This window comes from Podarcis filfolensis (assembly GCF_964270895.1).
Source record: "Podarcis filfolensis genome assembly, chromosome: 2".
NCBI lineage: Eukaryota > Metazoa > Chordata > Lepidosauria > Squamata > Lacertidae > Podarcis > Podarcis filfolensis.
In genome coordinates, this window is record NC_139605.1 from 97,700,108 (window position 1) to 97,727,669 (window position 27,562).

The window sequence follows — 27,562 nt, forward strand, 5'->3', positions numbered from 1 at the left end:
TTTTCGTTTTGTTTTAAATGGATTTGCTGTTTTTGTTTTTAACCATTTTTAATAACCTTTTGTCTAAATTGCATGGAAACAGATGTTTAGAAGGTGACTACTTTATCAGCGATGACGAAATAAGTCACACAGAATTTTGTCTTTTATGTTTGCGACACAGCGTTTAGACAGGGCCTCTGACAGGGAGAGTTCTCACATGCATATGCCAGCTTCTGTGTTTTAAAATAATTTGATGACCATCAGCTGAACCTTTCCTCCTGGCACGGTGATGAAATTGTGGGAGCTTTGAATGCTGGTTTTCTGTGGGTCACATAAAGGAACAGGAAAATGGAAGAAGAAAAGCTCTATAGCCGTTAACAAAATGGTGGGTTGTAAGAACTTCATGGTTGTTAGCCCCATAACTTGCCAACACTATTAGGTGAGTTGACAAGGTGTGCCAAGGACAATTCAGCACAAAAGTCCAGCATTTATGTAGCCTCAATTCATATTGTGGTATGAAGTTATAAGAGACTTCTCTGTAAATTCTCCTTGTACTTCCCCTTAGAATACTGCCTTCTGCAGGAGCCTAGCAACGTATCGGCAAATGAAGATTACTCTGGCTCTATTTTATTTTCAGAAGATTGTCAGATCCCTAACCCTTGCATGAAACTGCGATACCTTTGGAGTAAAGTGTGCACTTCAAGCGTTTTACTGCCTTGAAGTTGACACTCTTTAGTTTGTTCAGCTCCCAAAAAGCCCCAGAGGACAAGAGAAGCAATAAAATATAAATGCATACCTCACAGCAGATTGCCCTGCGTGGGGGCCTGAAAAGCTTAAACCCTTTTAACATTGTGCTTTCTGCATGTGTGTGTGTGCTGTTTGTTGGTTGAAGTGGCTCTCCACCCCCCCCCCTCCATTTTTGAATTGGTCCCACATGAAAAGAGGAATTTAATCATACAGGTCCTGGAATGTTATTGTTTTATAACAAATTGATACCAGGAACTAAAGCTGAGGAGGGTGTTTGGATTTTTTTTCTCCCTTCTCTTTCTCTTTTCTTTTTTTGTATGTGAAAAAAATAAATGTGATTCAAAGTACACTTGAAAGCTGTTGGGAAATATGAATGTGCTTTTGAAGTAAAAAAGAATTCCATTTGTTAAACAGAAAATGAAGCTGTGCACTTCAGCTTTCAGTTTTACACTGCAAATAAAATGGCAGACTTTTGCTTTCTTGTTTCCCCTCTTCCTCAGACTCCCCCCAACCCCGTTCCGCCCTCTATCTTAAAAGCCCAGCATGGTGTTTAAAATGCTAAGAAGCCAGCTGGGAATAAAGGAAGCTAAAGCAGCTTAGAGAAATCCTAGATGGACTTTAAGCTCTTGTTGATATGGTTACTAAATGGCTCAGGTAGGAGCAGGGACGGCGGAGCGGTCAGAACTGTGTCACTGTGGACAATATGGCGCAGAATGCCAGGTGTGGAAAGGAGCAAGGCCGGGTCAGCCTGGGAAATGTGAATTCAGCTCCCTGGTTCATGGGTGTGCACTCTGCACAGCCTCGAAATAATCTCCATTCCCTTCATACATAAGGAATCCAAAGGGAATATAGCATGAGGAACAGGTCACACAGTCGCTGGCATGTTCTTTGGTCTTGGGGGGATTGGGGACAGGGTTTCAGTTTGCTTGCGGTAAACTGTTCTTGACTAATCTGAGGCTGTGCTACAGGTTGGGCCCACCTCTGAAGGGCTGGAGTGCAACTTCTTGACTTAATCTGAGTCCGTGATTAGGTGCCCTTGTGTTCTCTCCCCTCCCCCCATGAAATGAATGAGTAACTGTGGACTCATTCAGCCTTCCTTTTTCTGCTGTACCTTCCAAGCACAGGCCTGCACTTTAAACCTCTTTGTCCTAGAGAGGTTGTGGTGTTGGTGTTTGTTTTGTCCCCACCCCCCTAGGAAAACCCGCAATTTACTGGTTGAGCAGAGCGAATAGCAATTCACAGAAAACCTGATTGCCATTTACTCCGGTTCAGCAGCAAAACTCTGGTTTTCCTGGAGAAAGTGCTGGGCCAAAAAAAACCCACGCGGACATTAGGCTTTAAAGCCCAGACTTGTACCTAGAAATATGGCGCAAAAAGGCTGAGTGAGCCCTATGTTATTGGTGGCATTTTTGAAAGAAACAAACAAAAAAGTATTAATATACTCCTTGTTATCTGCATTGGACCTGACAATATTAACCTAGTTTGCTTATCAGGTTGTTGCAATGCATGTAAATACCAGTAAGTTCCTAAAAATATGTACAAATGTGACATTTTGTTATCTGCATGTGCAGAATCTTCAGTTTTCAACATGGAACCTGGCAAAGGAATTGGATATTTAGGTTTTCTTGGTTTAGCAAAAATCTTAGGAATATACAGTATTTGAAAACATGCATTCAAATGAATCTGTTAGGGGGCAGCAGAGCAGTGAGAGAAGAAGTTTCCGGGTGTAGATAGCAACGTGTCTGGTTGCCTGTCGTGAATAGAACCAGCTCTAGGTGATCAGGCAAGGGAAATGCATTGTGTGGAAGAGGATGAAAGTGGGTTACAAAGCCAACAGGTGGAGTTTTCAAAATATTGTGCACTGGTAGCTTTCAAGGACTTATTAATCGAGATTGGGGAAATATTTGTTGTTTAGTCGTTTAGTCGTGTCCGACTCTTTGTGACCCCACGAACCAGAGTACGCCAGGCACTCCTGTCTTCCACTGCCTCCCGCAGTGTGGTCAAACTCATGCTGGTAGTTTCGAGAACACTGTCCCACCATCTCGTCCTCTGTCGTCTCCTTCTCCTTGTGCCCTCCATCTTTCCCAACATCAGGGTCTTTTCCAGGGAGTCTTCTCTTCTCATGAGGTGGCCAAAGTATTGGAGCCTCAGCTTCAGGATCTGTCCTTCCAGTGAGCACTCAGGGCTGATTTCCTTAAGAATGGAGAGGTTTGATCTTCTTGCAGTCTATGGGACTCTCAAGAGTCTCCTCCAGCACCATAATTCAAAAGCATTGATTCTTCGGCGATCAGCCTTCTTTTCCATACATCACTACATCACTACTGGAAAAACCATAGCTTTACTCCTTGCCAAAATTTGGGGTGGCACATTCGTGTTCCTCCCCCTCCTGACATGTTTCACTTTGCTGCCATTGCTCTTTGGAACTGTGCCCCTTGCACTTTTGCAAAACATTGTGAAGCGTAACAGCTTGTGCAATAGGGGAAGGGTTGTAGCTCAGTGTTGGAGCACTGGCTTTGCATGCAAGAAGGTACCTGGTTCAATCCCCAGCCTCTCCAGGTAGAGCTGGGAGAGGTCCCTGCCTGAAACCATGGAGAGCAGCTGCCAGTCAGTGCAGACAGTTCTGAGCTAGATGGACCAACGGCGTGGCTCTGAATAAGGCTGCTTCATTCTCTGTTACTAATAGTTCTGTTTCTTGGCTGTCCATCTTGTATTCAGAGCTTCTTTGTCCACAGCTGCTTACATTCACGGGAATGGTTGGCTTGAAATTCCTTCCGAAAACCATCAGGGAGAGTCAGCTGCTTGCTAACTACTGTATTTAACGCAATATGGTTTGTGCAGCCGAGCCAACTATACAAAATAATAAAAGGCACCCAGCCCATTACTGCATCGCCCAGACCACAAACCAAGGAGTCGTCAGCTCACTTTCGCATTCCCAGGCCCTAAAATGTGTGCTAAAAATAGAGGACGGCTTTTCTGGTTAGGCTGCTCCTCCGGTCTCAGCTATTTTGGTGGAGAGAAGAATACAACGTGGTTGCCAGGGGGAGAGAGGAAAGCATTTCTGTGAAGCATTTATTGAGAGGAAATGTAGGTTTGGGGCAATGCCTGGTAGATTATGGGCACAAAGCTAATAATGGCAGAGGTGAATAACAGGAAGTGAGAAGGGGGATAAGAGAGGAAAGACTGCTTCCAGACAACAAGAAGACAGATAGGAAGTTGCTTTATACAGAGTCAGACCATTGCGCCATCTCATACCACTCAACTGTCCTGGGAAAACCAGGGCATCCTGTATTTTCGTGCGAGAGCACGGTGGCCGTTTTTGGGTCCCATGAATCTCGCACCACAATCTCACCCCGAAAAAAGCGCTTTTTGGAAGGCTTCAATCTCACACAGGTCACATGACTCACGCAGGAGTGTGACCCTGGAATATGGCGTCCCAGTTTTCCCCAGTATTATCTACACCAGAAGTAGCTAACCTTGTGCCAGCTGGACTACAATTCCCATCAGCCTCAGCCCGCTAATGGATGATGGGAATTGGAGTCCAGCAACTACTGGAGGGCCACCACTTTGGCTATTCCTGGTCTACATTGACTTGCAGCCATTTTCCAGGATTTCGGACTGGTCGTCTTTTCTCAGCCTTACCTGGAGATGTCGGGTTGAACCTGATGCCTTCTGCATACAACACTCGTGGTCTACCCCTGAGCTTCAACCCTCCCTTCCAATGGTTTCTCAGATACTTTAAAACCCTCCATACATTTGAATAAATGTCCCCTCCTCTTGGGCAAAAGTAACCATCCTACTTCCCGCAACCACCTCCCCAGCTGTCTTCCTGCCCTGATTCCTGGACTGGCTTTTCATTTCCCTCCACCAATCTTTTTCCTATCTGTATCTCTTCCCTGCTGCGTAGGTAAAGGGATGCGTTTTCCCTTCCTCCTACAGCTGGAGATTTGCCACCGCGGCCAGATAGTGGTTTTGGCATTCTACCTTTTATTCGATGCTAGTAAATACGGCTTTTAAAAGTCTGCATGCACACAAATGAATTAATGTATCTGAACTTTGCATCTGAACCCCCCCCCCCAAAGTGGCAGCACTTTTCATGGCAGGTTGGGGACAAAGTTATCGGTTGTCCTTGCTCCCTCTGCTGGCAGGAAGTGAAACTTGTGACAATCCGAATGGTGCTCTTTCTGTAGGTATTGTGTTAACAGAAACCCTAGTTTCGAGCTCTTGGGAGTCTGAAATCAGGGGCAAAAGCTAGTAAGAAATACAGTAGATGTATGTAGGAACAGAGGGGGCAGCTGGACTCAAATGAGGGAGGTATTCAGCACTGTTCAGTTACCCCAACCCCTCTCACTACCCAGTTGGTGTTTGCTTTGTTTGGTGTGGGGTTTTTTTGCAAGCATCTCCCGTTGCTCATCCCCAGTGTGGGCAAGAGACCTCTGGACCAACTGGCTATGGACTTTGAGGCTAAAGTTGTTTGATTTCGGGAAAGCTAAGAGTTTTGGAATGACACAGTTAAAAATGCCGTCGCCATTTTGGGAGGCATTGTTGGAGCTCTTGGGTCTGGGAGGAGAAAGAGAGAAATAGAGTTGTTTACATATCGTGGACCAACTTCTCGGTGGGACTTAAGAGCGACAAATGCCAAATTTATGATGGAAAGAGCGATGCTATCTACGAAGGAGATATATGGAAACCATCTGGACTTAGTGGAGGAACGGGAAATCCACACAGGATTATTATTTTGCTTATCGGCTTAAGGAGACTAACAGAAGAGATCGTAAAGGAAAAATAGAAATTATATGAACAAGATATGATGTGGAAACACCAAGATAAGACTGGATAGAATTATGAATTTTGTCTGGACTGATTGGGACTGATTTGGACATTAACGCAGTAATAAGAAGATGATCTGAATCCCCCTTTGGATCTTGAAGTATGGGTTCCCCCAACAAAATTTAAAAATTTGGCTTTGTAATTTGGAATTTATGTGATGTGGTTTAATTTGATGTGATTGGCCAGTTAATAAAAATTATTTAAAAATAAATAAATAAAGTTGTTTGATTTTGGAGTGATATTTTCTTAAAAAAAACACACAAAAAACTGATTTTATTAAAGCTTGAGAGAGAGAGAGAGAGAGAGAGAGAGAAACAATTTACAGGAGTCAACATCAAATATCAAGCATTTTTTTAAAAAGCAAGAAAACCAAAAGAGAGAAAATTTTTAAAAAAGGAAAGACTTCCAATTCTCCATCTATCAGCTGTAAAAACTTATGCAAAACTCTTACTCCATAACATCCCATTCTTCTGCTTTCCATAAGCTATCCATCTATGGCCTGTGAAAGTGTGAGGAGGTAGACTGTTATGATGATGATCATTTTGCTACAGTGGTACTTTGGTTTAAGAACAGCTTAGTTTATGAGCAACTTGGATTAAGAACGCTGCAAACCCGGAAGTAGGTGTTTTGGTTTGTGAACTTTGCCTTGGAATAAGAACATGTTTCTCTTCCTGTTGAGTGTGTTCCATTTGTAAATTGAGGCCCCCGCTGCTATGGGAAAGCACACCTTGGTTTAAGAATGCTTTGGTTTAAGAACGGACTTCTGCAACGGATTAAGTTCATAAACCAAGGTATCACTATATTAGGCTTCCTTCCATTATGTTTTTATCAATGATGTTCCACGATGTGTTTTTAATGTTGTGCACTGCCCTGGGATCTTCAGATAAAGGGCAGTATATAAATTGAAATAATACCAATACAGTACTACTAATAATAAGACAACCTTTTTTTCAGTCTTCAAACCTAGATATCAAGAGCTCATTTTTCTTTTCGTGCAATGTAGGGATATCGTGGAGTGGGGAGTGGGGTCCGGAGGGAGCACACTTCCCCACCAGCAGGCAGCCACGTCTGCCTGCACGCGTGACCTTGGGGTGCAGGGAAAACCCCCCCCCCAGACAAGCCACAGCTGTCTGATACATCGTTCCACCTCTGCATGACCTTTCGCGATCTCAGCAGTTTGCGGTGTCCTGTCTGTAACCCTTTTCCATGAGACTTTTGTCTCCTACGTCATACACTGTGCAAGGGGAAAATGACGCTGTGGAACAGGTGCCAAAATACCTTTGTACCACCCCACGATTTCGGGACGGAAGATGTGTAAAGGTCACAGCCCAAAAATGTATTTGCCTAGCTTGCATGTTTGTCTCAATAAAAGGAGGCTCCACAGGAATGGTGGTAGCTCGCTCGCTCGCTTCAGACCACCTGTGCGCAGCTCACATCATGATCAACCCCTGTCTTGGGCCTTCACTTCAGTGCAAAAAGTCCATAAGGGGTGGCTTTGGAGCAATCTTGACGCTGCACTGATTTCAGCTCCTCTTGTTTTTATGGTCTGACTCCACATTCCTCCCCAGCTACTGGCCTCAGTAAATCATGTTTATGAATGTCCAATGTGTCACCTAGTGTGGACCTACCCACATTAGGATTTTTTTAATATTGCATGCCATTCTGTATTCAGTTACAGATAGGTAGCCGTGTTGGTCTGCCATAGTCAAAACAAAAAACAAAAAAAAATTTTTTTCCTTCCAGTAGCACCTTAAAGACCAACTAAGTTAGTTCTTGGTATGAGCTTTCGTGTGCATGCACACTTCTTCAGATACACTGAAACAGAAGTTGTCAGATCCTTCTATATAGTGAGAAGGTGGGGAGGGGTATTACTCAGAAAGGTGCCATTTTTCACCTTCTCACCCCTTGCTTTTTCCTGTAAGACCTATTGCAGTCGTTAAGAGTCGTCAACAGGCTCATCACAGCTATCTGCCAATCACCCATTCCCACCACCCTTCTGAGTAATACCCCTCCCCACCTTCTCACTATATAGAAGGATCTGGCAACTTCTGTTTCAGTGTATCTGAAGAAGTGTGCATGCACACGAAAGCTCATACCAAGAACTAACTTAGTTGGTCTTTAAGGTGCTACTGGAAGGATTTTTTTTTTTTTATTCTGTATTCACTACATTTTACCCTGGAAATCTTATAGTATGTCTATGACCCAAGAGGGTCAGTGCCAGCAGCTACACTTAGGACTCAGTCACACATCTGTTTGTCCCCCGAGGCATGGGCCTGGGAGGATTTCCTTTTGTCCTGACACTTCCCCCGGGAAAACCCGCGGTTTACTGCTGAATTGAAACCAATGTCCATCGGGATTCAGCACTAAACCACGGGTTCTCCCAGGGGGGAGTGGTGTGACAAAAGGGAAAACCAAAACAAAAACTCTTGGACCCATGCCTAAAATCATGGTACAAGCAGAAGACATTGCAAGACACGTGGGTGGCGCTGTGGTCTAAACCACTGAGCCTCTTGGGCTTGCCGATCAGAAGGTCGGCGGTTCGAATCCCCGCAGCTGAGTGAGCTCCCATTGCTCTGTCCCAGCTCCTGCCAACCAAGCAGTTTGAAAGCACACCAATGCAAATAGATAAATAGGTACTGCTGTGGCGGGAAGGTAAACAGCGTTTCCTTGCGCTCTGGCTTCCGCCATGGTGTTCTGTTGCAGCAGAAGCGGTTTAGTCATGCTAGCCACATGACCCAGAAAGCTGTCTGTGGACAAACGCCGGCTCCCTCGGCCTGAAAAGCGAGATGACCGCCGCAACCCCACTGGATTTAACCATCCAGGGGTCCTGTACCTTTACCTTATTGCGAAACAAAGAGAAGGGTGGGTGAGCCCTTACAGAAAATTCTGTCTAAATACAGTCGGGGGGGGGATGGTGATGAAAAACTTACAGGGGTTCCGGTTAAGAGAACTGCACTGCCATGCTTAATTTATAACCTTTTTGCTTATTGGTTTTTGCTCACCCAGTCAGAGCAATAGAAACCATTTATATAGGATGATCCAGAGGCCTGGTATCAGGTTTGATATTTCTCTAAATTTCTGCCATGAAATAAGAGACAGGGAATGGTACAATAAAGGATAGGTGCACCCAGAATTGCCCTGTAGCAGCCTGCCCCCCCCCCCGATATTTTGTACCATGGAACCCATCATCCCTGGGTGACACAGTACATCCCTGAGATTTGCAGTACAAAACAACTTCCTGGAAAGCACCATGTTCCTTAAGGCTTCTCTACTGCTTTCCATTCATTTATGTAGCTCAGAAGGACCCAATATCACAGAGAAGATACTGGACGAACAAGCCCTTTGTCTGGCTCTTGTGCCCTTTAAATTTGGCAGGATGCTTAGAAAGAGCATACAGCTTGACCCTCTCTCCTTCCCCTCTTCTGTGTCCTTTGCAGATGACGTTTCTCCCTATTTCAAGACGGAGCCGGTGCGTACACAGGTTCACCTGGAGGGAAACCGCTTGGTCCTGACCTGCATGGCAGAAGGCAGCTGGCCTCTGGAGTTCAAATGGCTGCACGACAACAGGGAGCTGACCAAATTCTCTCTAGAATACAGGTACGTCGCAGGTGGCCTTTCGCTCTTCGGGGCTCTGTGAAGTGGCAGCGAGCATTCCTCCCCCCACCTGGAGCCTTGTCCCTGCAGGCTGCTTCCTGTCATTATCCCCATGGTAGCAAAAGCCCCTGGGGGCATGTGTCATCTGCAGCTCTCAGCTGGTGCACAGGAACCATTCCAGGTCTTTAATCAATTTATTTTCTTTTATAGCAGCTAAAAAAAAAAATAGTGGCTTTGGGGAGGGGGGTGGAGAGCGTTCAGTTGTTTGACGCATGCAAAAGGTCACACACGAAACGCTAGAAGTGTGAGATTTTCTATGAAGTCTGGGAAAGCTAGAAAGGTGGAGGGGGGGTGACAGTGCCCAGAGCAAACAGGAACGCCGTGAGGCAGGGCTTGTCCACACTTCCACTAGTGCTGTGCCTATAAAGTAGCCTTTCTCAACCTGTGGGTCCCCAGATGTTGTTGAACTACAACTCCCATCACCCCTAGCTAGCAAGGCCAGAGCTCAGGGATGATGAGAGTTGTAGTCCAACAACATCTGGGGACCCACAGGTTGAGAACCGCTGCAAGGATGGGTCCTAGTGGTTTTCTGCTTGACCCAGGCCTTTGCCCTCATCCTTTCCAAGGGAAAACCCGCTCTTTGCCAACAGATAGGAACAAATGGCTATCCAGGGGAAACCTGAACTGTTTGCTTTGGTTGAGTGCTAAAGAATTGTTTTCCCTGGGGGGAAAGTAGCTAAAGTGTGGACTTAAGCAGTCAGTTAACTCTAACCAGAGTGTGATGGATCCCCCAGCTCATGAATCCTTAAAGCCAAAAACGGAAGGAACGTTTTCAGGGAAACTATATTTCGTCCTTATCTAACATCTCCTTAAAAAGACAAAACTGAACAGAATTTGTCCACCAGTTGTCAGTCAAGCACCCCTCTCCCCACAGGGCTGGCCGTTCCCAAATAATTCGAAACAAGCCCCCTCGAAGATGCAAGCAGATGTAGCAGTTGCAACATCATGTTTATTGGGCCAGGTTTGCCCCACTGAAAAAAGTAGATTCCTTCTCTCTAGTGTCTCCTTTCTTATTACTGATTTGCAAACTAGCGCCCCAAATTCTGCCTCTGCCCAAGATGGAAACTTGCTGCTTAGATCAGGAGTAGGCACAGTACATATTTGCAGAATCTACTTTTGTTTGTACTAGAACTCCCAAGATCCGCCAACCAGAGCAAGTTTTTCTTGATTTTAATGTTCTATCTTTTTTGTGGACGCGGGTGGCGCTGTGGGTTAAACAACAGAGCCTAGGGCTTGCCGATCAGAAGGTTGGCTGTTCGAATCCCCGCGATAGGGTGAGCTCCCGTTGCTTGGTCCCTGCTCCTGCCAACCTAGCAGTTCGAAAACACGTCAAAGTGCAAGTAGATAAATAGGTACGGCTCCGGCGGGAAGGTAAATGGTGTTTCCGTGCTCTGCTCTGGTTCGCCAGAAGCAGCTTAGTCATGCTGGCCGCATGACCCGGAAGCTGTACGCCGGCTCCCTTGGCCAATAAAGCGAGATGAGCGCTGCAACCCCAGAGTCGGCCATGACTGGACGTAATGGCCAGGGGTCCCTTTACCTTTACTTTTTTAAAATAATAATAATAATAATAATAATAATAATAATAATAATAATAATAGCAGCAGTGTGATTTTTTAAATGAAATAAATAAATGGAGAGAGTTCAAAAGATGGGCTCCCTCTGCCCGAAACATCTGGCCCCTTGGTGAGCCAGTTCCAAACCCCCTTGAACTGGGTCAGATGTGAAAGGGGTTCCAACATACTACCCAGTTCACCCTGCTATTGCCCTGCCCCCATTCACCAGGGAAACAAAGAACATAAGAAGACCCTTATAAGATGAGACCAGGGGCCTATCAGTTCCAGCCTTCGCAGTGGCCAACAATGCCTCTGTGTAGCCCACAAGCAGGAGTGCAGCATCCCTCTCCTGCCCAAGCCTTGCCTTGGGAAAGCGGGAGGGTGCACCTATTGGGAGATGTTTGCAAGGAGGAAACTGGCAAGGAAGGCTGGAATGTTTCTTGCATTTGGGCATTTTGAGAGTTCCTACGGAACACTCCAAAGGGGAGGGGGTTGGTGCATCGCTGCAAACTACTAAGTGCCGATCAATGTAAAATTCGCTTCCCTAGAGTATGGCCTCGTTGGCCATATAACAAATTTCCTGGCTTTCATATCCCTCAGTTTCAGGAAGACCTATAAAAAAAAAAATCCTTGCTGACATGATGTCCTGCAAGCTTCAGATATGAGACTCGCCCTAGCCGAATTAATCCACCCCTAATAGGAAGACATCCTCTCTTGATTTAAAGACTTCAAGTGATTTGGGAGCTCTTCCCAGCCTCCTCTGGTGAGCAATTCCTGTGTTTTAATTACTGTCACAGCTAGGAAATGCACTTATTTTAAGCTTGTCCAATTACTTCTCCCAGGTACGGGAACATGTTAGCCCTCTGACTGCAAGATTGAACAGCGTGCTACGAAGCTGTGGCTTACCCGTGTTCAAATATTTATATACATTGATCACATCTCCCCTTCAGCCCTTCTCATGGTTAAGCCAGACAGATAAAGTTCTCAGTGAGAGAAAAATGGGGACGGGGTGTGTGCGCACCAGGCATTATTTGGAAGTGTTAGCCTTTCCACAATATATATATATATATATATATATATATATATATATATATATATATATTCATTCCCCCCTTTTCTTGTATACAATTCATGCTTGCATAAAACCAGATAACTTGCTAAGCTGTCAGATGGCAAAGGTGGTTGCTCACGAGTAACCAGGCAGGACTCTGACCTGTCCTTTTCAGGTTTTATTTAGGTGCAAAACTATTTACAGTGCAGAACCCCAAAATTCATGTCTGCCTCAATCGCTAGCAGAATCTGGGAGTGCTTGTTTCCTGGACCTCCCCCAGCATAAAAGTCTCGTTACGCCCAGCCTTTTCCTTCCTTCCCTCTTTGCGCTTTAGACTTTTGTGCAGGGTGGGCGACAGAATGGGTGTGTGTCCCTCCTGGCCAGCTTTGCCAGGAGCGGTGTTGAGGCTCCTACTAGCATCCTCTGGTCTTTTCACCTCTTCCCCACTGGAGGTGGGGTTTTCCTCATCACCGGAAGAAGAACTGCTTCGCAAGACTTTCGGAGGCTCCCTGTAACACAACTGCCCCTCTGTTTCCCGCCCCTGTTTTGATGGCAGTTCCCTGACATAAGCTCTTCACTTTTCTGAGTTCAGAGCCATCTATAGTACCTGACACACATTTGTTGACTACTGAAGAGCCCAGTAGAACAGACCTTTGCTTCTCATTGACTTCTGAGACTGTAACAGGGCAAATCTGTAGTCGGAGGTAAGTTCCATTGTGTCCAATGGGATTTTTCTCTCATCTAAGTGTGCATAGGGTTGCAGACTAATTCATGTTGCGGGTCCATGTTATATGCAGCTGCAGTGCTGCAGCTGCTGAGGCAGGGATGAGGAGGGGCAGTGGAGAGATTGGGGGAGCTTCATGTTGGTAATGGCAGCATCCTGCAGGGATGCAGGATGTTGAGGCCACCAACCCAAAGCTCCCCTTCCCGGTGCTTCCATTTTGAGTTACTCAACCTGAGCGCACATTGAACTGTTCATAGACTGAGTTGCACCTGATTATCTAGTGGCAGAAAAGCTCATGGGAAGAGGAGGAGGAGACAGCAAAAGTGAATTGTGATAGTCATTTCTGGCAGTGGTTGGTTCCTGGGCTTTAGACTTTAGCCGTCTTACGATAACCTTGCGTAATATAAATAGAATACACCAATGAGCATTGGGTGACAGGGCACTAATTCTAGATCACATCTTTTTATATATAAAAAAAGTTGAAAAGAAAAAAATATTACAAACTGAACCTTAAGGCATAGTTCTGATGTAAAAATAATAATAATAGTAAAGTTTACACAAGGACTGAAGTGGAGAGAGACTGCAAGTTGCTAGTATAAAAGTCTTTCATGGTTTTTTCCCTAGCCACACCGAATTTTTGCAATAGTTTCTCAGAAAGTGTGATGTCCCAGCCCAAATTGCCTTACACCGTTTCCCTACATTTCCTTCTTTCCAATTTCTAGCTGTCAATATTCCTGCTGCCATCACTTCTTAACATTGCCCCTTTGAATATCTATACTTCTGAGATTCTTACTTTATTTGCATTTTCAAACGGGAGACCTAAAACTGATAATAATGGCTGAGCTTTGTGTCCGAGCTAGCCTGTCTCTCAAGCAGATAGCACCTTGTGCATTGGCAAAATATACATCAGATTTACCAGGTGCCGAAGAACAATTGTCAATCTGGCTTTCGCTGCTTATTAATTTGTGTAATACTTGTCCTTCTCTGTTAATTTGTTGCCATTTTGTCTAAGCACACGGAAGATGAAAAGCACCTCTAGTTGCTTTTGACGCTTTTGTAGAGTTGTTCCTTCTTCAAATAGCTTGTTAATTACCCTCCATTCTGATTGCTATCGTTTATCTGCTGTTTGCTGGTAACTCTGTGCCTCCTGGTTTTCAGCAGTCTCTCTCCATCCTGCCTTAGAAAACTGACAAAAATAATAATAATAATGAAAAGCTTCCTTCCATCTCTTTTGCTCACACTTGGGCCCTGCCGGTAATTTGAAAAGAAAGCGAGTGTCATGGAGTCACAGCCACTTGAGGCTTGTCTTTAAATCAAGCCTATGCTTCTCTGCATCTCCTCTGTGTATGAATGTGTGTGTCATCCTCCCCATTTTAATCAATAATTCAGCCCGAGACAAGCTATTTCCCCATTTAAAGGCATCAAACTTGAAGGCATCTTGCTGCCATGGCAACACCTCCTCACTCTAGGACCCCAGGAAGAAAGGCAGTGTCGCCAAGTGTGCAGTCCCTTCACTGACAGATGCTCAAAAAAGCTGCCTTCGATGCCAGGCCTACATCACACGCTGTGGACAGCAGCTTCAAGTCTTACCTCAGAGGAACAGAGGAAAAACTTCCTTTTTCAATGCAGCATCACACAGCTATGTCTTAACTGAGCTGAGGATCTGAGTGTTTCTGTCATGCGGAACCCCTTTGAATTAGGTTGTGGGTAGGAAAGCCAGTATTTGTTGCCAAGGTGAGCAGCTCTTAGACCAGGGACTGTGTGCATACCAGCCCTGGTCAGCCACAGCCAGCATGGTGAAATGGGATGATGGGACTTGTAGTCAGTCATCACATTGGCACCACATTGACTATCCCGGCCTCACAATCTCAATAGCGTCCTGGTTGTTCCCCGCCTCACAAATAATTTGCATGGCTAACATATCATGATCTGCTGTTAACCATACAGCAGTACCTCGGGTTAAGTACTTAATTCGTTCCGCAGGTCTGTTCTTAACCTGAAACTGTTCTTAACCTGAAGCACCACTTTAGCTAGTGGGGCCTCCCGCTGCCGCCGCACCACCGGAGCACAATTTCTGTTCTCATCCTGAAGCAAAGTTCTTAACCCGAGGTACTATTTCTGGGTTAGCGGAGTCTGTAACCTGAAGCGTATGTAACCCGAGGTACCACTGTATTCCATTTGCATCAGGTCGTACACAGGAGCTGGTCACTCCAGAGTTAACTTCAGTCACTGTTTCATACTCAGAATTGCAAGCATAAATTAAGCTAATTGAAAGGTTTGTCCAGTGGCACAACTGTAGCTGCAGAAGTCGCTCCCTTGTGGTTCCGGGAACCACAGTTGTGGGGACATATTTATTCCAGTTCCTTTCAGTTGTATAAGGAAATGTTCACATTGCCGCCGCAGGTCTGGCGTAGGCACTTCTTCTGGGATCTAGCAAAGACACGCGGGGAAGTGGATTCAAACATTTCCGCAGCCTTGCAGAGCCACACTGCTGAGCAAAGGATTTGCCTCAGGCCTGCCTGTGTCTCACCCCACTAACAGACATGCCTGAAAGAACAGGGGAAAGCCACTCTTTAGCTCACCTCTTAACAGGTTTTGAGGGTGTCAGAGTTTGCTGCAGGTTGCTCAAGTGCTGACGGGGTCAAAGCCCCAGGGCTCCAGAGGGAGAAAGCCATCACCCAGAGGCAGCCAGAGTGGTGCAAGTCAGGAACCCAAAGTGGTGGCTTGGCCAGAGGCAGGTATCATATTTCCAAATCAGGTTCTCAGGGCAGCACCAACTGCAATGGAAACTGACCACCAGGAGGTCACCCTGCCAGCGCCTTCTCTGCAAGAGACAAGTTTGCTCAAACTTTGAGGCTTTATCAGTCCAAGTGGAGCTTCATTGGTCCCCTGGGTCATCTGACGAGGTGCCAAGTCAGCTGACGGGGCTTCTGATGCTGCCTAAGTGATGCTTCTGTTCCTTGGTAACACAGGTCAGCCTGCAATTCGGCAAGCAGCCATACTGCTTCAGTGGGGCAGTAGGTGACATACTGGAGCTTGGCTACCAGGAGCGCAGGTTGAGACTACTGGTTCATTGCATTAGACTGAATTAGGTGGAATATTTGAGGCCCTCAATATGCTTTTGGACTCCTCAGACCCAGCTGGCATGACTCCCTGTCAAGGATAGTGGGAATCCAGCATTATCTGGGGAGCCACAGCTAGTGTGGTATAGCAGTGAGAGCCGTGTTCCTCAAACATGGGTCCCCAGCTGTTGTTGGACTACACCTCCACACAGCCCTAGCTAGCAAGACCAGTGGTCAAAGATGATGGGAGTTGTAGTCCAACAGTAGCAAGTTCAAGTAACCCAAGTTCAAGAAACACTGAGTGTGTTGGACTAGGACCTGGGAGACCAGGGCTCAACCTCCCACTTGGCCAGGAAGCTCACTGAGTGACCTTGGGCCAGTCACTGCCTCTTAGCCTAACCTCCTTGAAAGGCTGTGGTGGTGGTGGTTCAGTGAGGAAGGGGAGAACCTCATAGGCCACTTTGAGGCCCCTGGAGAAGAAGGTGGGATATAATAAATTCTATAAATAAATAAGCCTGGATAGCTCAGTTGGACAGAGCATGGTGCTGATCATGCCAAGGTTGCAAGTTCAATCCCCGTATGGGACAGCTGCATATTCCTGCACTGCAGGGAGCTGGACGATATGATCCTCAGGGTCCCTTCCAACTCTACAGTTCTATAATTCTATGAAATACCTCAGTTAGGGCTAAACTACCCATGACGCTCAGGTTGGTTGGCTTCCACCCAAAGCAACTACAGTGAAAGCTGCCATTTCAAAAAGAAATTTGGTGCTTATTCCATTGCCGCTAAGCTTTCATGTCCAATTCTGCATTATACCAACCCTTGAAAACTATATATGAGCACAGGGAACATTATGCATTACAAGAGCCTAGAGATATGTTCTCCCAGCCCTCACCCCATTCAGCCTTTGATCATTCATCCCAGACAGTGATAATACATCAAAGTTGATTGTTTGCTGGTAGAAGAGAGGAGAATATTCCTTTTTACTTTATTTGTTTTTCATTTGTTGTGGCACAATATAATCATGTGCCACTACAAATGAAGTGCAGTGACCTTAATGTTAAATAGCAAATGGCTGTGTAAACCAGTTTTGCTCAGCAGATGTTCCTAGAGTATTTCTAACATGCACGGAGTGCCTGAAAAACAGCAGATGCATAAGACAAAATATTCAATCACTGTTGGGAGCTTCTGTGCTTTTTTCTTTTTTGCCATTGTTAAGATTAAAACCATTTTGTGCAATTTCACTAAGTGGTGTCATCATGGTGTTATAGGAATACACACAACCCACTTGACTTGTTGAATTTGCCATGCTGAAGTTATTTTTGACACTTTCCTTGACTGCAATTATGTATTAGAAAGTGGCAGACCGAATTTGGAAGTGTCCTTGGAAATTGTGGAAACCTGTGGCATTCCAGATGTTGGACTCACATTCCTATCAGCCCTAGCTAGCATGGTCAGTTATCACAGATGATGGGAGTTGTAGTTCAGTAACATCTGGAAGGCCACACTTTCCCTGTTCCTGTAGCAAACGTACGGAGGCACCAATATACTCCTTTCACATGTACCATCCAACAGGATAGGATGTTGCAAACTTTTGCGACACCAAAATTAAACTCTACGAGAACTGTTTCCTGCTCAAATCTTCATTGATGCCCGGTACCACTAGCAACAGTGACCAGTCTGGTTAATTGCCTTTGAAAACTTGAGCGAACCCTTAGATGTAAACCCAAACTTATTTGAAATGCACATTTAATTGAATCATTTCTCCCATAGCTATTCCTTGTTAAGTAGATTCAAATGCTGAACTCAGATCTGCACATGTGGCAAACCATGCCCAGCCCACCCCCCTTGGCCATCTATGTACAGTGGTACCTTGGGTTACATACGCTTCAGGTTACATATGCTTCAGGTTACAGACTCCGCTAACCCATAAATAGTACCTCGGGTTAAGAACTTTGCTTCAGGATGAGAACAGAAATTGTGCTCTTGCGGCGCGGCAGCAGCGGGAGGCCCCATTAGCTAAAGTGGTACCTCAGGTTAAGAACAGTTTCAGGTTAAGAACAGACCTCCAGAATGAATTAAGTACTTTACCCGAGGTACCACTGTATTTGTAGACTGGATGTTGTAAAACGGAACACCGGTCAGTGGTAGAATAACGAAGAGGGCGGCGATGTATTAGCAGTCCTTGAAAACCTCACCTAGCTGTTGAGAGTTAAGAGTCCAAGCCTCCATTTCAGACAGCTCTGCCCACTGTGAAAGTTACCAGGGTTACACCTGTGTTCCTCACAGCAATCCCATAACATACATGCAACTTTTGAGCACCAGTGAGCATGGGCTGCGCTGGGAAGGTAAGATACCTCTTTGTCTCGCCAGAGTGGTGCATGCTCTAGTTATCTCCTGCTTGGGCTACTGCAATGCACTCTACGTGGGGCTACCTTTGAAGGTGACCCAGAAACTACAACTAATCCAGAATGTAGCAGCTAGACTGGTGACTGGGAGCGGCCACCGAGACCACATAACACCGGTCTTGAAAGACCTACATTGGCTCCCGGTACGTTTCTGAGCACAATTCAAAGTGTTGGTGCTGACTTTTAAAGCTCTAAACAGCCTCGGTCCAGTATACCTGAAGGAGCGTCTCTTCCCCCACCATTCAGCCCAGACACTGAGATCCAGCGCTGAGGGCCTTCTGGTGGTTACCTCACTGCAAGAAGCCACGTTACAGGGAAGCAGGCAGAGGGCCTTCTCAGTAGTGGCACCCGCCCTGTGGAACGCCCTCCCACCAGATATCAAAGAGAAGAACAACGACCAGACTTTTAGAAGACATCTGAAGGCAGCCCTCTTTAGGGAAGCTTTTAATGCTTAACAGACTACTGTATTTTAATACTTTGTTGGAAGCCATCCAGAGTGGCTGGGGAAACCAGCGAGATGGGCGGGGTATAAATAATAAATTAGTAGTAGTAGTAGTAGTAGTAGTAGTAGTAGTAGTAGTAGTAGTATTGTGTCAGGTTCCCCAGTTACTTGTATATTAGTATTTAAAGATACAAATATAGGCATGTGTTATCTGCACATGTTGATGCTCTCGCTACAGCAATATGTAGAGCTGCCCTTTACAGCAGCAAAAGTGAGAATAAGTAAAACCTCTGTAGGGGAGACTGTCTAGAAATGGACCGGTCATCTCCACGAAGCTGATGAAGCCACAAGGACTCTGTGCAAACCACTCTCAAACCACCCATTTCTTCTCCTCCCGCTCAGCAGTGTCACCTGCTGCCGTCTCCTTCATTCAGCCCTGCAGATGAGAGAGATAGAGATCCTCTCTTTGGAGATTTAATGCAGTGAGACGAGGTTTTGGACATCTTGTCTGGCAATTGAAGGCTGCCGGTGAGGAAGCTAGGGCGGCAGAATTAGTTATGATGGGCATAAATTGAATTTTAATAGAGATGTAGATGGCACTCAGCCAGCTTGCTCAGGCGGTAATTAAAAGTTAACGGGTTTAGAAACATATTAATCCTTTGGGGAAAGAGAGGGCTGTCTTTGATCGCAGGGGAGGGCCCTTTTCTGCACGGGGCAACGTGTCCTGAATTTGCCACTCAGCTGGGCTATTTCAGGAACTATCTTGGTGATTGGGAGGCTGCTGCTAGGTTACTCAAATAAGGGATAGTGGACCAAGGATAATTCACAAGCGATTGTAAGAACACTTTTACTGCCTAATTCATGGCTTCTGAAACTTGCTAATATGATACAGAATACGAAAGAAACCATTTTTTCTGTAATTGCTCTAATGTGATAATCAACTTGGCTCTATTTTCACACAGGTTACAGATGCAGGAAATTCTAATACCATTCTAAGTCTGCATTCAAACATGGGGTTTCTTGGGGTAGCTTTCTTGGTTATAATGCTGGCGCTTCTGTCCCAGTTTCTAATGTTCCTTTTATCCTGCAATTCCTGCTCCATTATGGAACCGTGGCTTTTGGGTCAATATATTGACATGTCATGCTAAACTTTAAAAAGCAAGAAAGAACTGCATGCCAGGATACCGCCACAAATTCCATCCCGTGAAATTACAATGCAAAACTCCTAGAGTTGCAACAACTGGCATGGAACGATTGCTAAAGAAAAGGATGGAGAGGAAGCTGTAGAAGTAGAAGTTAGAAAAGAGGTAATACATTCTTGAGGTCTTCTAGGTATTTGCGAAGAAAGACACGGCTGATGCTTTTGCTTTATAATTTATTGTTAGCCAACCTCGGACATCTTTGGATGGAAAAGCAAGGTAGAAAATGCTAACTTAAAGAAAATAAATGCTAGCATTAAATAGCAGGAGTCTCCCTTCCTTCAGAAATACCCCACTTGCCAGGCCATTGGCTAGACAAGCTAGGGCCATATCCAAATCCTTGAGCACCTTGCAAGTATCTCCACCACCACCACCCCGCCCCACCCACCGCTCTCTGGGTGTGCAGTGCCTAATACTGTGCTGGGTGTGTGCAGGACTTGGTGTTGTACAAATTTGTGCTGCTTTGCAGCCCCGCATTCCCCAAAGGTCTCCTTGCAAGATGCAAGAACGTGACCTGAAATCCAACATGCCAGCCTCTCCTTTTCATCCGAGCCAAGGCAGGTCTTGCTGCTGACTCTCTGTTCCTAGCGTTTTGCAATTCTTGCATTTATGAGGCACTTTGTGCAAATAAAGACAATCACTTGGGGTTTGGTTTAGGAAAAAATGAAGGGGCGGGGAGCTGTAGGATTTTTTCCCCCACTTTTTTTTTAATAGTGAAAGAGGGAATAACTGCACAAGTCAAAAATGTTTAGTGCTCCCATTCTCCTGATTGTTCTGCACTCTGCAAAATTGCTCTGTAGTTGTCCCTTAGCAAAGGCACATTGCAATTAGCAGTGAATGGTGCTGCCGACGGCGAGATTCTTTTCACCTCGCACATGCGTCAGACAGATGTAATTGCATTATAGATTTTCTTGGGCTATGGGTAGGGATGGGGAGGGGGATTGCTGGTTGTAGGTGCTGGGGGCTGGTTGCTATCTGAGCAAGGTCTTCTCATCTCTTTGTCCCCATGAGGCTGTCCACCTGTTAAGGACCCATTTGCAGCCCAGGGTGATGGCAGTATCTAAGGTGTGAGGAACAAACTGCGGTAGACAAGACAAGGATCTGGGATAAAATTGGCCACCACTTTATTGATTACAGATGTAGGTGAAATTTGGCTCAGGGTTTGGGTGTATGTCCATCTCAGACTCAGTGGCACAGAGATGACTTGATAACAGGAATAGCTTTCCAGATGTTGTCCAGCTCCCATCAATCCCAGCAAACATGGTCAGTGGTGATGGGATAGCAATTGGAGGGCCACAGGTCCCCCACCCCTGTTAGGACTGATTATCAGTTGTCTGACCGACTGATAGAAACAGATCTAAGGATGGTATTGAGGCTAAATGATGACTCAGATCAAAGACGATCCACTAGGACATTCCCAAGCTAGGAAGATGTGATTAGTGTAGCCAAGGAATCTAAAGCAGTGTTGGAATTGGAAGAAACATTAATCTCTATGGCAAAAGGGCAAGAGAGCCAAGGTTTCCCACAGGCATCTGGTTGGCTTCTGTGACAACAGGATACTGGACTAGATGGGCCATTGGCCTGATCCAGCAGGCTCTTCTTATGTTCTAAACAGGCAGGAAAACACCAAAGCCCAGCAAGCAGTAAGTCACCAGAACGAAAACTTGGAGTGGGATTTCCTAGAGGTACTAATTTATATAGTTACCCTTAGCCAGTGAGGCATATAGACTGGAAACAAATCAGGATCCAAGGACTGCATGGTGAAAGGATGGAATATGGTGAGATATTATTTCTTCCCAGGCCTTACTGAGATGACTGAGAGATTGTGTAGTCTACACATTTGGTGGGGATGGGACGGAGGGGGTGATAATATGACTCTCCTGGAACTGTATTGCCATGGAACGCCAGCAATAATTTTGTGTCTAAATCCTGGCCCATATCAAAACCTCCCTGCTTTGCTATAACTCTTCTCCCTGAAATGCTAGCTTCCGCTAGGCAGTGAGATTTTGAAATCTCCCACCTGCATTTTGAAATGGTACAATCCCAGGATAGTTGTACCACATGCTTCCCCCCCCCCCCGCCCTGAATTTGTAGATCAGTCCTGATTCCTGAGTAGCAGAATTCCCCTGAGTAATAATAATAATAATAATAAATTTTATTTATACCCCACCCTGCCCAGCCAAGAACGGGCTCAGGGCAGCTAACACCCGATATAAAACAAATTGCTTGAAATGCAACTTAAAAAGAAGATTAAAATACAACATTAAAACATTAAAATACAGCCTCGTTTCAATGGAAACTCAAATCAAAAACTTTTGGGGGGATGAAAACGTCAAGTCTTCACCAAGGCTAACTTTCCAAACTGGTCTTACATGGGCCAGAAAAATGCCAGGGAAGTCGCCAATAGGAGTTCCATCACAGGAGGGGAAAGGAAAAAAGAAGAGGGGGAAGGAATCAAATTGATTCCAAGCCGAAGGCCAGGCGGAACAACTTGGGTTGTGTTAAAAGAGGAGTAGAAAAGATGATAAAGTTATTATTGGCTACCAGCCACAATGGCTATGTTCTGCCTCCACGGTCAGAGGCAGTATGCTTCTGAATACCAGTTGCTGGAACTGCAGGTGGAGAGAGTGATGTTCTGCTTAGGTCCCGCTCATGTGCTTCCCCTGGGCCAATGGGGAATGAGAAACAGTGTGGTGTAGTGGTTAAGAGCGGTAGTCTCATAATCTGGTGAACCGGGTTCGCGTCTCCGCTCCTCCACATGCAGCTGCTGGGTGACCTTGGGCTAGTCACACTTCTCTGAAGTCTCTCAGCCCCACTCACCCCACAGAGTGTTTGTTGTGGGGGAGGAAGGGAAAGGAGAATGTTAGCCGCTTTGAGACTCCTTCGGGTAGTAATAAAGCAGGATATCAAATCCAAACTCCCCTTCTTCTTCAATGGAGGCTGATCCATTTGTGCCAATGGGACACTGGCCCACCAACCTCAGCCTGTCCTCAGTCAGCCTCTACCTGCCTGCCTTCTGGACACCTCCAATCACCTTCCTCCTCCTTAGTCCTACCGTTGCCCTTATACAACTCCTTAGGGAAAGGATGGGAACAAGCTAGAATTTAGTTGGTTCTGCCTACCACTGACTGTAGCTCTGGTTCTGCCTGCTGGGGGCTCTGGTCCCACCTACTGATGGTCTCCCTGCTTCACACCCTGCCAGTCCTAGTGGACATCACTGCCCTGGGCACCTGGTTGCCACTCTGAGAACAGGATGCTGGACTAGAAGGGTCACTGGCAAGATCCAGCGAGACTCTTCTTATGTTCTTATGTAATGCTATGCATGAATTGTCTTATCCTGGCATGCAATTCAGGGAAGCTGCTTCAAAGAGAGAGCTCTTGCATCCTCCCATAAAGTTTGGGATGCTTTGTAATGCAGGTGAAAAACATTACAGTTTTCCAATTCCGCGTGGATCTAAATTGTGAAAAATAACTGTTCACATCAAGAGTGGAAGGCTTGGCGTGTGTGATTGCAGTGGCTTGCGTAGGCGTGCTTAACAAACAATTCCATGGAGTCTTGGGTTTGTTTTCTTTGCCCCCACAGTCGTTGGCCAAAACTCATTCAGCGCACTAATTATGGGCCTCAGGCAAACTCATAAACAGCTGTAACCTATGCCATTAATTCCAGCATAGTGCTGGATTCAGCACAAGGCTTCAGAAGGTGTGATTGTTTGAGTATTATGTCAGGATAGGGCAGTACACTCCCATCAGCTGTTTTTAGCTGTGGCAACCACAAATTGTTGGTTTGGAGTCGGTGCCCACTCTGGTCCCTCAACCCACCTTTTACTGGCGACCCTGTTCCTACCTAACCCAGTACCCACACACCTTCCCAAGAATGCTGTGTGACCTCAATGCTGTGTGTGAACGAGCACGTAACCTGCAACCAATTATGTCACCATAATGGCTTTCCAAGCTGCAACTGAGCAGTTTTCTTCACTTGGAGAATGTATGAGATGTATGGAAATTTTACTGGTAACTTTTTTCAGTGTAACTCTTTTCTTCCCTCCAAATTTGTCAGACATTTTACTCAAGCAGGAGTTTGTTTGTTTGTTTGTTTGTTTGTTTGTTTGTTTGTTTGTGTTATACCACCCTTCCTCTGCAGATCCCAGGGCAGTTAACAACATAAAATTGCAATATAAAAACCACAAAATACATAGTTAAAATAAGAACAACCAATAATCTCCCTGGCCCTTCCACATAACATTTAAAAGGACATCGGATGTCAATTAGCCCAAGGTTGAAGAGGAATGTTTTCCCCTGGCACCTAAAGGTGTATAATGAAGCTGCCAGCCAAACCTGGCTGGGGAAAGCATTCCACAAAAAGGGAGCGACTGCAGAAAAGGCCCATTCTCGTGTTGCCACCCTCTGGACCTTGTGGAGGAGGCACATGATCTCAGGGTGTAGGTGATTCATATGGACAGAGGCTGTCCTTGAGGTATTGTGGTCCTGAACCATGTAAGCCTTTATGGGCCAAAACCAGCACTTTAAATTAGGCCCAGAAACTAATTGGCAGCCAGTGTAGTCAGGCCAGGACTTGTGTAATAGGTTCAAACTGTTTTGCCCCACCTGGCTGCTGAATTCTACACCAGCTGAAGTTTCCAAATCATCTTCATAACATGTTGCAGTAGTTAACCAGAGAGCATGGAGAACAGTAGACTGTCCCTGTCCAGATAGGGGCACAGCTGGGCCACCAGCTGAACCTGATGGAAGGCACTCCATGCCACTGAGGCCTCCTGAGCCTCAAGTGACAGCAATGGATCCAGAAGTATCAAGAGCAGGCAACCTCCCAGCTACCCGGTCTAGGGAACAACGCACTAACAGTGCCTCGGGTCTTATCTGGACTAAGATTCAGTTTGTTGGCTCTGATTCAGTCCGTTACCAAGGCAAGACAACAGTTCAAGACTTCCACTGCTTCACCTGCAGATGTAAAGGAGAAGTAGAGCTGTGTGTCATCAGCATATTGTTGACAACATAACTCCATAGCTCCGGATAACTCCACAAGGTGGAGACGTGTAGATGAAATTCAGTGGTGATTCTCATCCAGATTGATTTAGGAGCGCAACACCACTATCTGCTGATGGATAGATAAATGGATGATAGAACCTACTACTAAGAATTATCTTCTTGCCTCACACACACCCTACCCAGACTCACCCTTAGCTAGGTAATGTGATATATATTGACTGAGCTGAAGTTTTATAATCCAAAGATTATTACTTCACACAAGGAAAGGCTGCATATATGAATAGCAATGACTGCCAATGGTTCCCATTATTCAGTTCCATGGATGACCAGCATGAGGAAAAGAGATGCATAGGGGATAAATGATGCAGTTGTATTACACTGAGGAAGGATTCCTTGGGGGTTGGGGGTTTCCAGGTCATTCTACCCCTTTGAGTAAGGAACCCCTCTGGGCAACACTTCCAGTTTCCACATGCCTCTGGCGGGTAGGCCCAGAGCCAAAATTTTGCTTTTGTACAATAGGACGTTTTCTGTCCTCCACCCAGGCAAGCAAGAACATACCCTCCCAACATTTCTCCAATGCAAATAGGGGCATCCTAAGGAAAACTGGGACTAAGGAAAGTGGGGTGGCTTCTGTAAATCTGGGGCTGTTCATAGAAAATAGGGACACTTGGAGGGTCTGCAAGAGGCATTGTCGGATTTTGGTGTGTAGAGCTTTTGGCAGCCCTGTGTTTGTTCCTCTTTTGCTGGCACCCCAAAAGTTGCATGATAGACCAGTGTAGGCATTAAAGGGTCCTGCTGGGAAACAGGAAGCAGATTTTTGGCATGGGCTACTCATGGGTCCTTGTTCTGCGACCTCTTGGTTTGTCCTGTCATGATAAAGAATTGTCTGCCAGCACACTTGTTCTGTGTCTGAATGAAACCCAGTTTGATGTCCCTGCTTTCAGTCGAAATCCTCGAATGAGTCCAGTTCTTGTTTTGATTCTTATCCTTTCTGCAGAAAGCTGTTCAAGATGGCGGTGGCGGCAGTGGTCAAGTTGTCCTGCCAAATGCAGGAAGTTAGAGGTTGTATGTATGTATATTATTAAATTTAGATCTCACCCACCCTCCCAAAGGAGCCCAGGGCAGCAAGCACACAACTCGTAAAACAATTAAAACATCTAAAAACAATTCCCATACAGTAATAGAATAGGAATAACTCCACTTTAAAGGTTTGTCAGAAGAGAGAGGTCTATAGTAGGCACTGAAAAAGCAACAGAGTCTGATATTTAACAGGAGAAAATTCAAAAGGGAATTTCACAACACCAAAGGCCCAGTTTCTATATTGTGTGGGACAGACCTCCTGATAAGATGGTATCTGCTGAAAGCCATCTCTTGCAGAGTATGTGGGGTGAGACCATCTTTTAGGTTTCATTTCAATTACACTGACCCTTGTGGGATGGAAAGTGGGGTGTCTCAGAAAGAGAGTGGCCTGTGTTTCTACCCAGCAGCCTACTAAATCCCACAGTGCATATATATCTGCTGCTGTCTCTTCAACCCAGATGAGACATTTGGCATCCCCTGTGTCAGAGCGGTATCTTCAATAATAAGGTATTTATTTGGATGCTGGTGGCAGTGCCAACCCCTAGATTGGCTAATAAAAATAAAATAAGGTTAGAAAGGAAGCCAGCCCCATTTGGAGCATGTTGCAACATGAACCCTGTTGTCCCCCTGGATGTGGTCCCACCAGCCATCCGCAGCGTTCACCATCCTTTGATTCCATCTCTCCTTCGGCATGGTGCTTTGGTTGCTGCTTGTTATTAAACAGCTGCCTCCTTTCACTCAACAGGTGGTTGCATCTCAGCGGTGGGAGCAGCTATTCTCATCCACCGTTTAATTCCGCAAAGCACGTAGGAACCCTTTGGGACAAAAGAGACGAGGCGAGATCTTTAACCCACGCTTTGCCGCGTAAACTCAGATCTTTCGCATGCTAGATGTGTGCATAGTCCTTAAACCGGGGGGGGGGGGGGTGAATACCACAGCTTCCATTCATTGATCTAATGCCAGGGTGATGCTGGATTGCTGCCAAATATAATCTGGGAAGGTCTCCCTTAATCCCACGTGTGCTCTGTTTTTCTCCCTTGCTGCTTCCTCTTTCATATGCTACCTCTCACCCCTGCAGGGAGGAGAGACAAAGGGAGGGAGGGCCAGGCAAAAAAGTCTCAGATTGTTGCATGGGAGGGAGACACACGGACAGATGAGGCCAGTAACACCCCTGCCATTCTTGTAACCAGTCAGGACACGATGGGGTGAGCTCCTGTTGCTCTGTCCCAGCTCCTGCCAACCTAGCAGTTCGAAAACATACCAGTGCAAGTAGATAAATAGGTACCACTGCGGCGGGAAGGTAAACAGCGTTTCCATGCGCTCTGGCTTCCGTCATGGTGTTCTGTTGTAGAAGAAGTGGTTTAGTCATGCTGGCCACATGGCCTGGAAATATGTCTGTGGACAAATGCCGGCTCACTCAGCCTGAAGCAAGGTGAGTGCCACACCCAACAGTCGCCTTTGACTGGACTGGACTTAACCACCTAAGGGTCCTTTACCTTTACCCTTTTTTACATGACAGGGACAAAACTGACCTTCCTTGCCCCCTTAATGCTTCAGAAGAGGATATTTAGTTTGTCCGAGACTTAAACATTGGACTGTGTTGAATGTAGAATAAGCTCTCACAATGATTAGCTGCTATCATGATTGGGTGGTCACTCATTCATCCAGGCACTGACCGGACTTAGCTTCAGCAAGGTGGTAGCCTCAGTGCGCCTTAATGCCGTACACTAGGATCCCTTGCACATGTAGCCAGGGCCCCCCTGCTCACTCCAGAGTCCCTCCGCTGCAATAACAACAAGAAACAGAAGAAAGAGTCTTCAAGGCAGTCCCCC

At 45.8% G+C, this 27,562-nt stretch overlaps 1 protein-coding gene across 11 annotated transcripts in view; it reads left to right on the top strand.

Annotated features, from left to right (window-relative positions):
• The window catches only part of SDK2 (sidekick cell adhesion molecule 2), a 363,930-nt gene that overhangs the window by 198,305 nt on the left and 138,063 nt on the right, over positions 1-27,562 (top strand). For all 11 annotated transcript variants that reach the window (XM_083598508.1, XM_083598512.1, XM_083598514.1 and 8 more), the window contains exon 2: positions 8,991-9,150. In XM_083598508.1, coding sequence (XP_083454634.1) covers positions 8,991-9,150 — 160 coding nt within the window. The remainder of the gene's footprint in view (positions 1-8,990; positions 9,151-27,562) is intronic.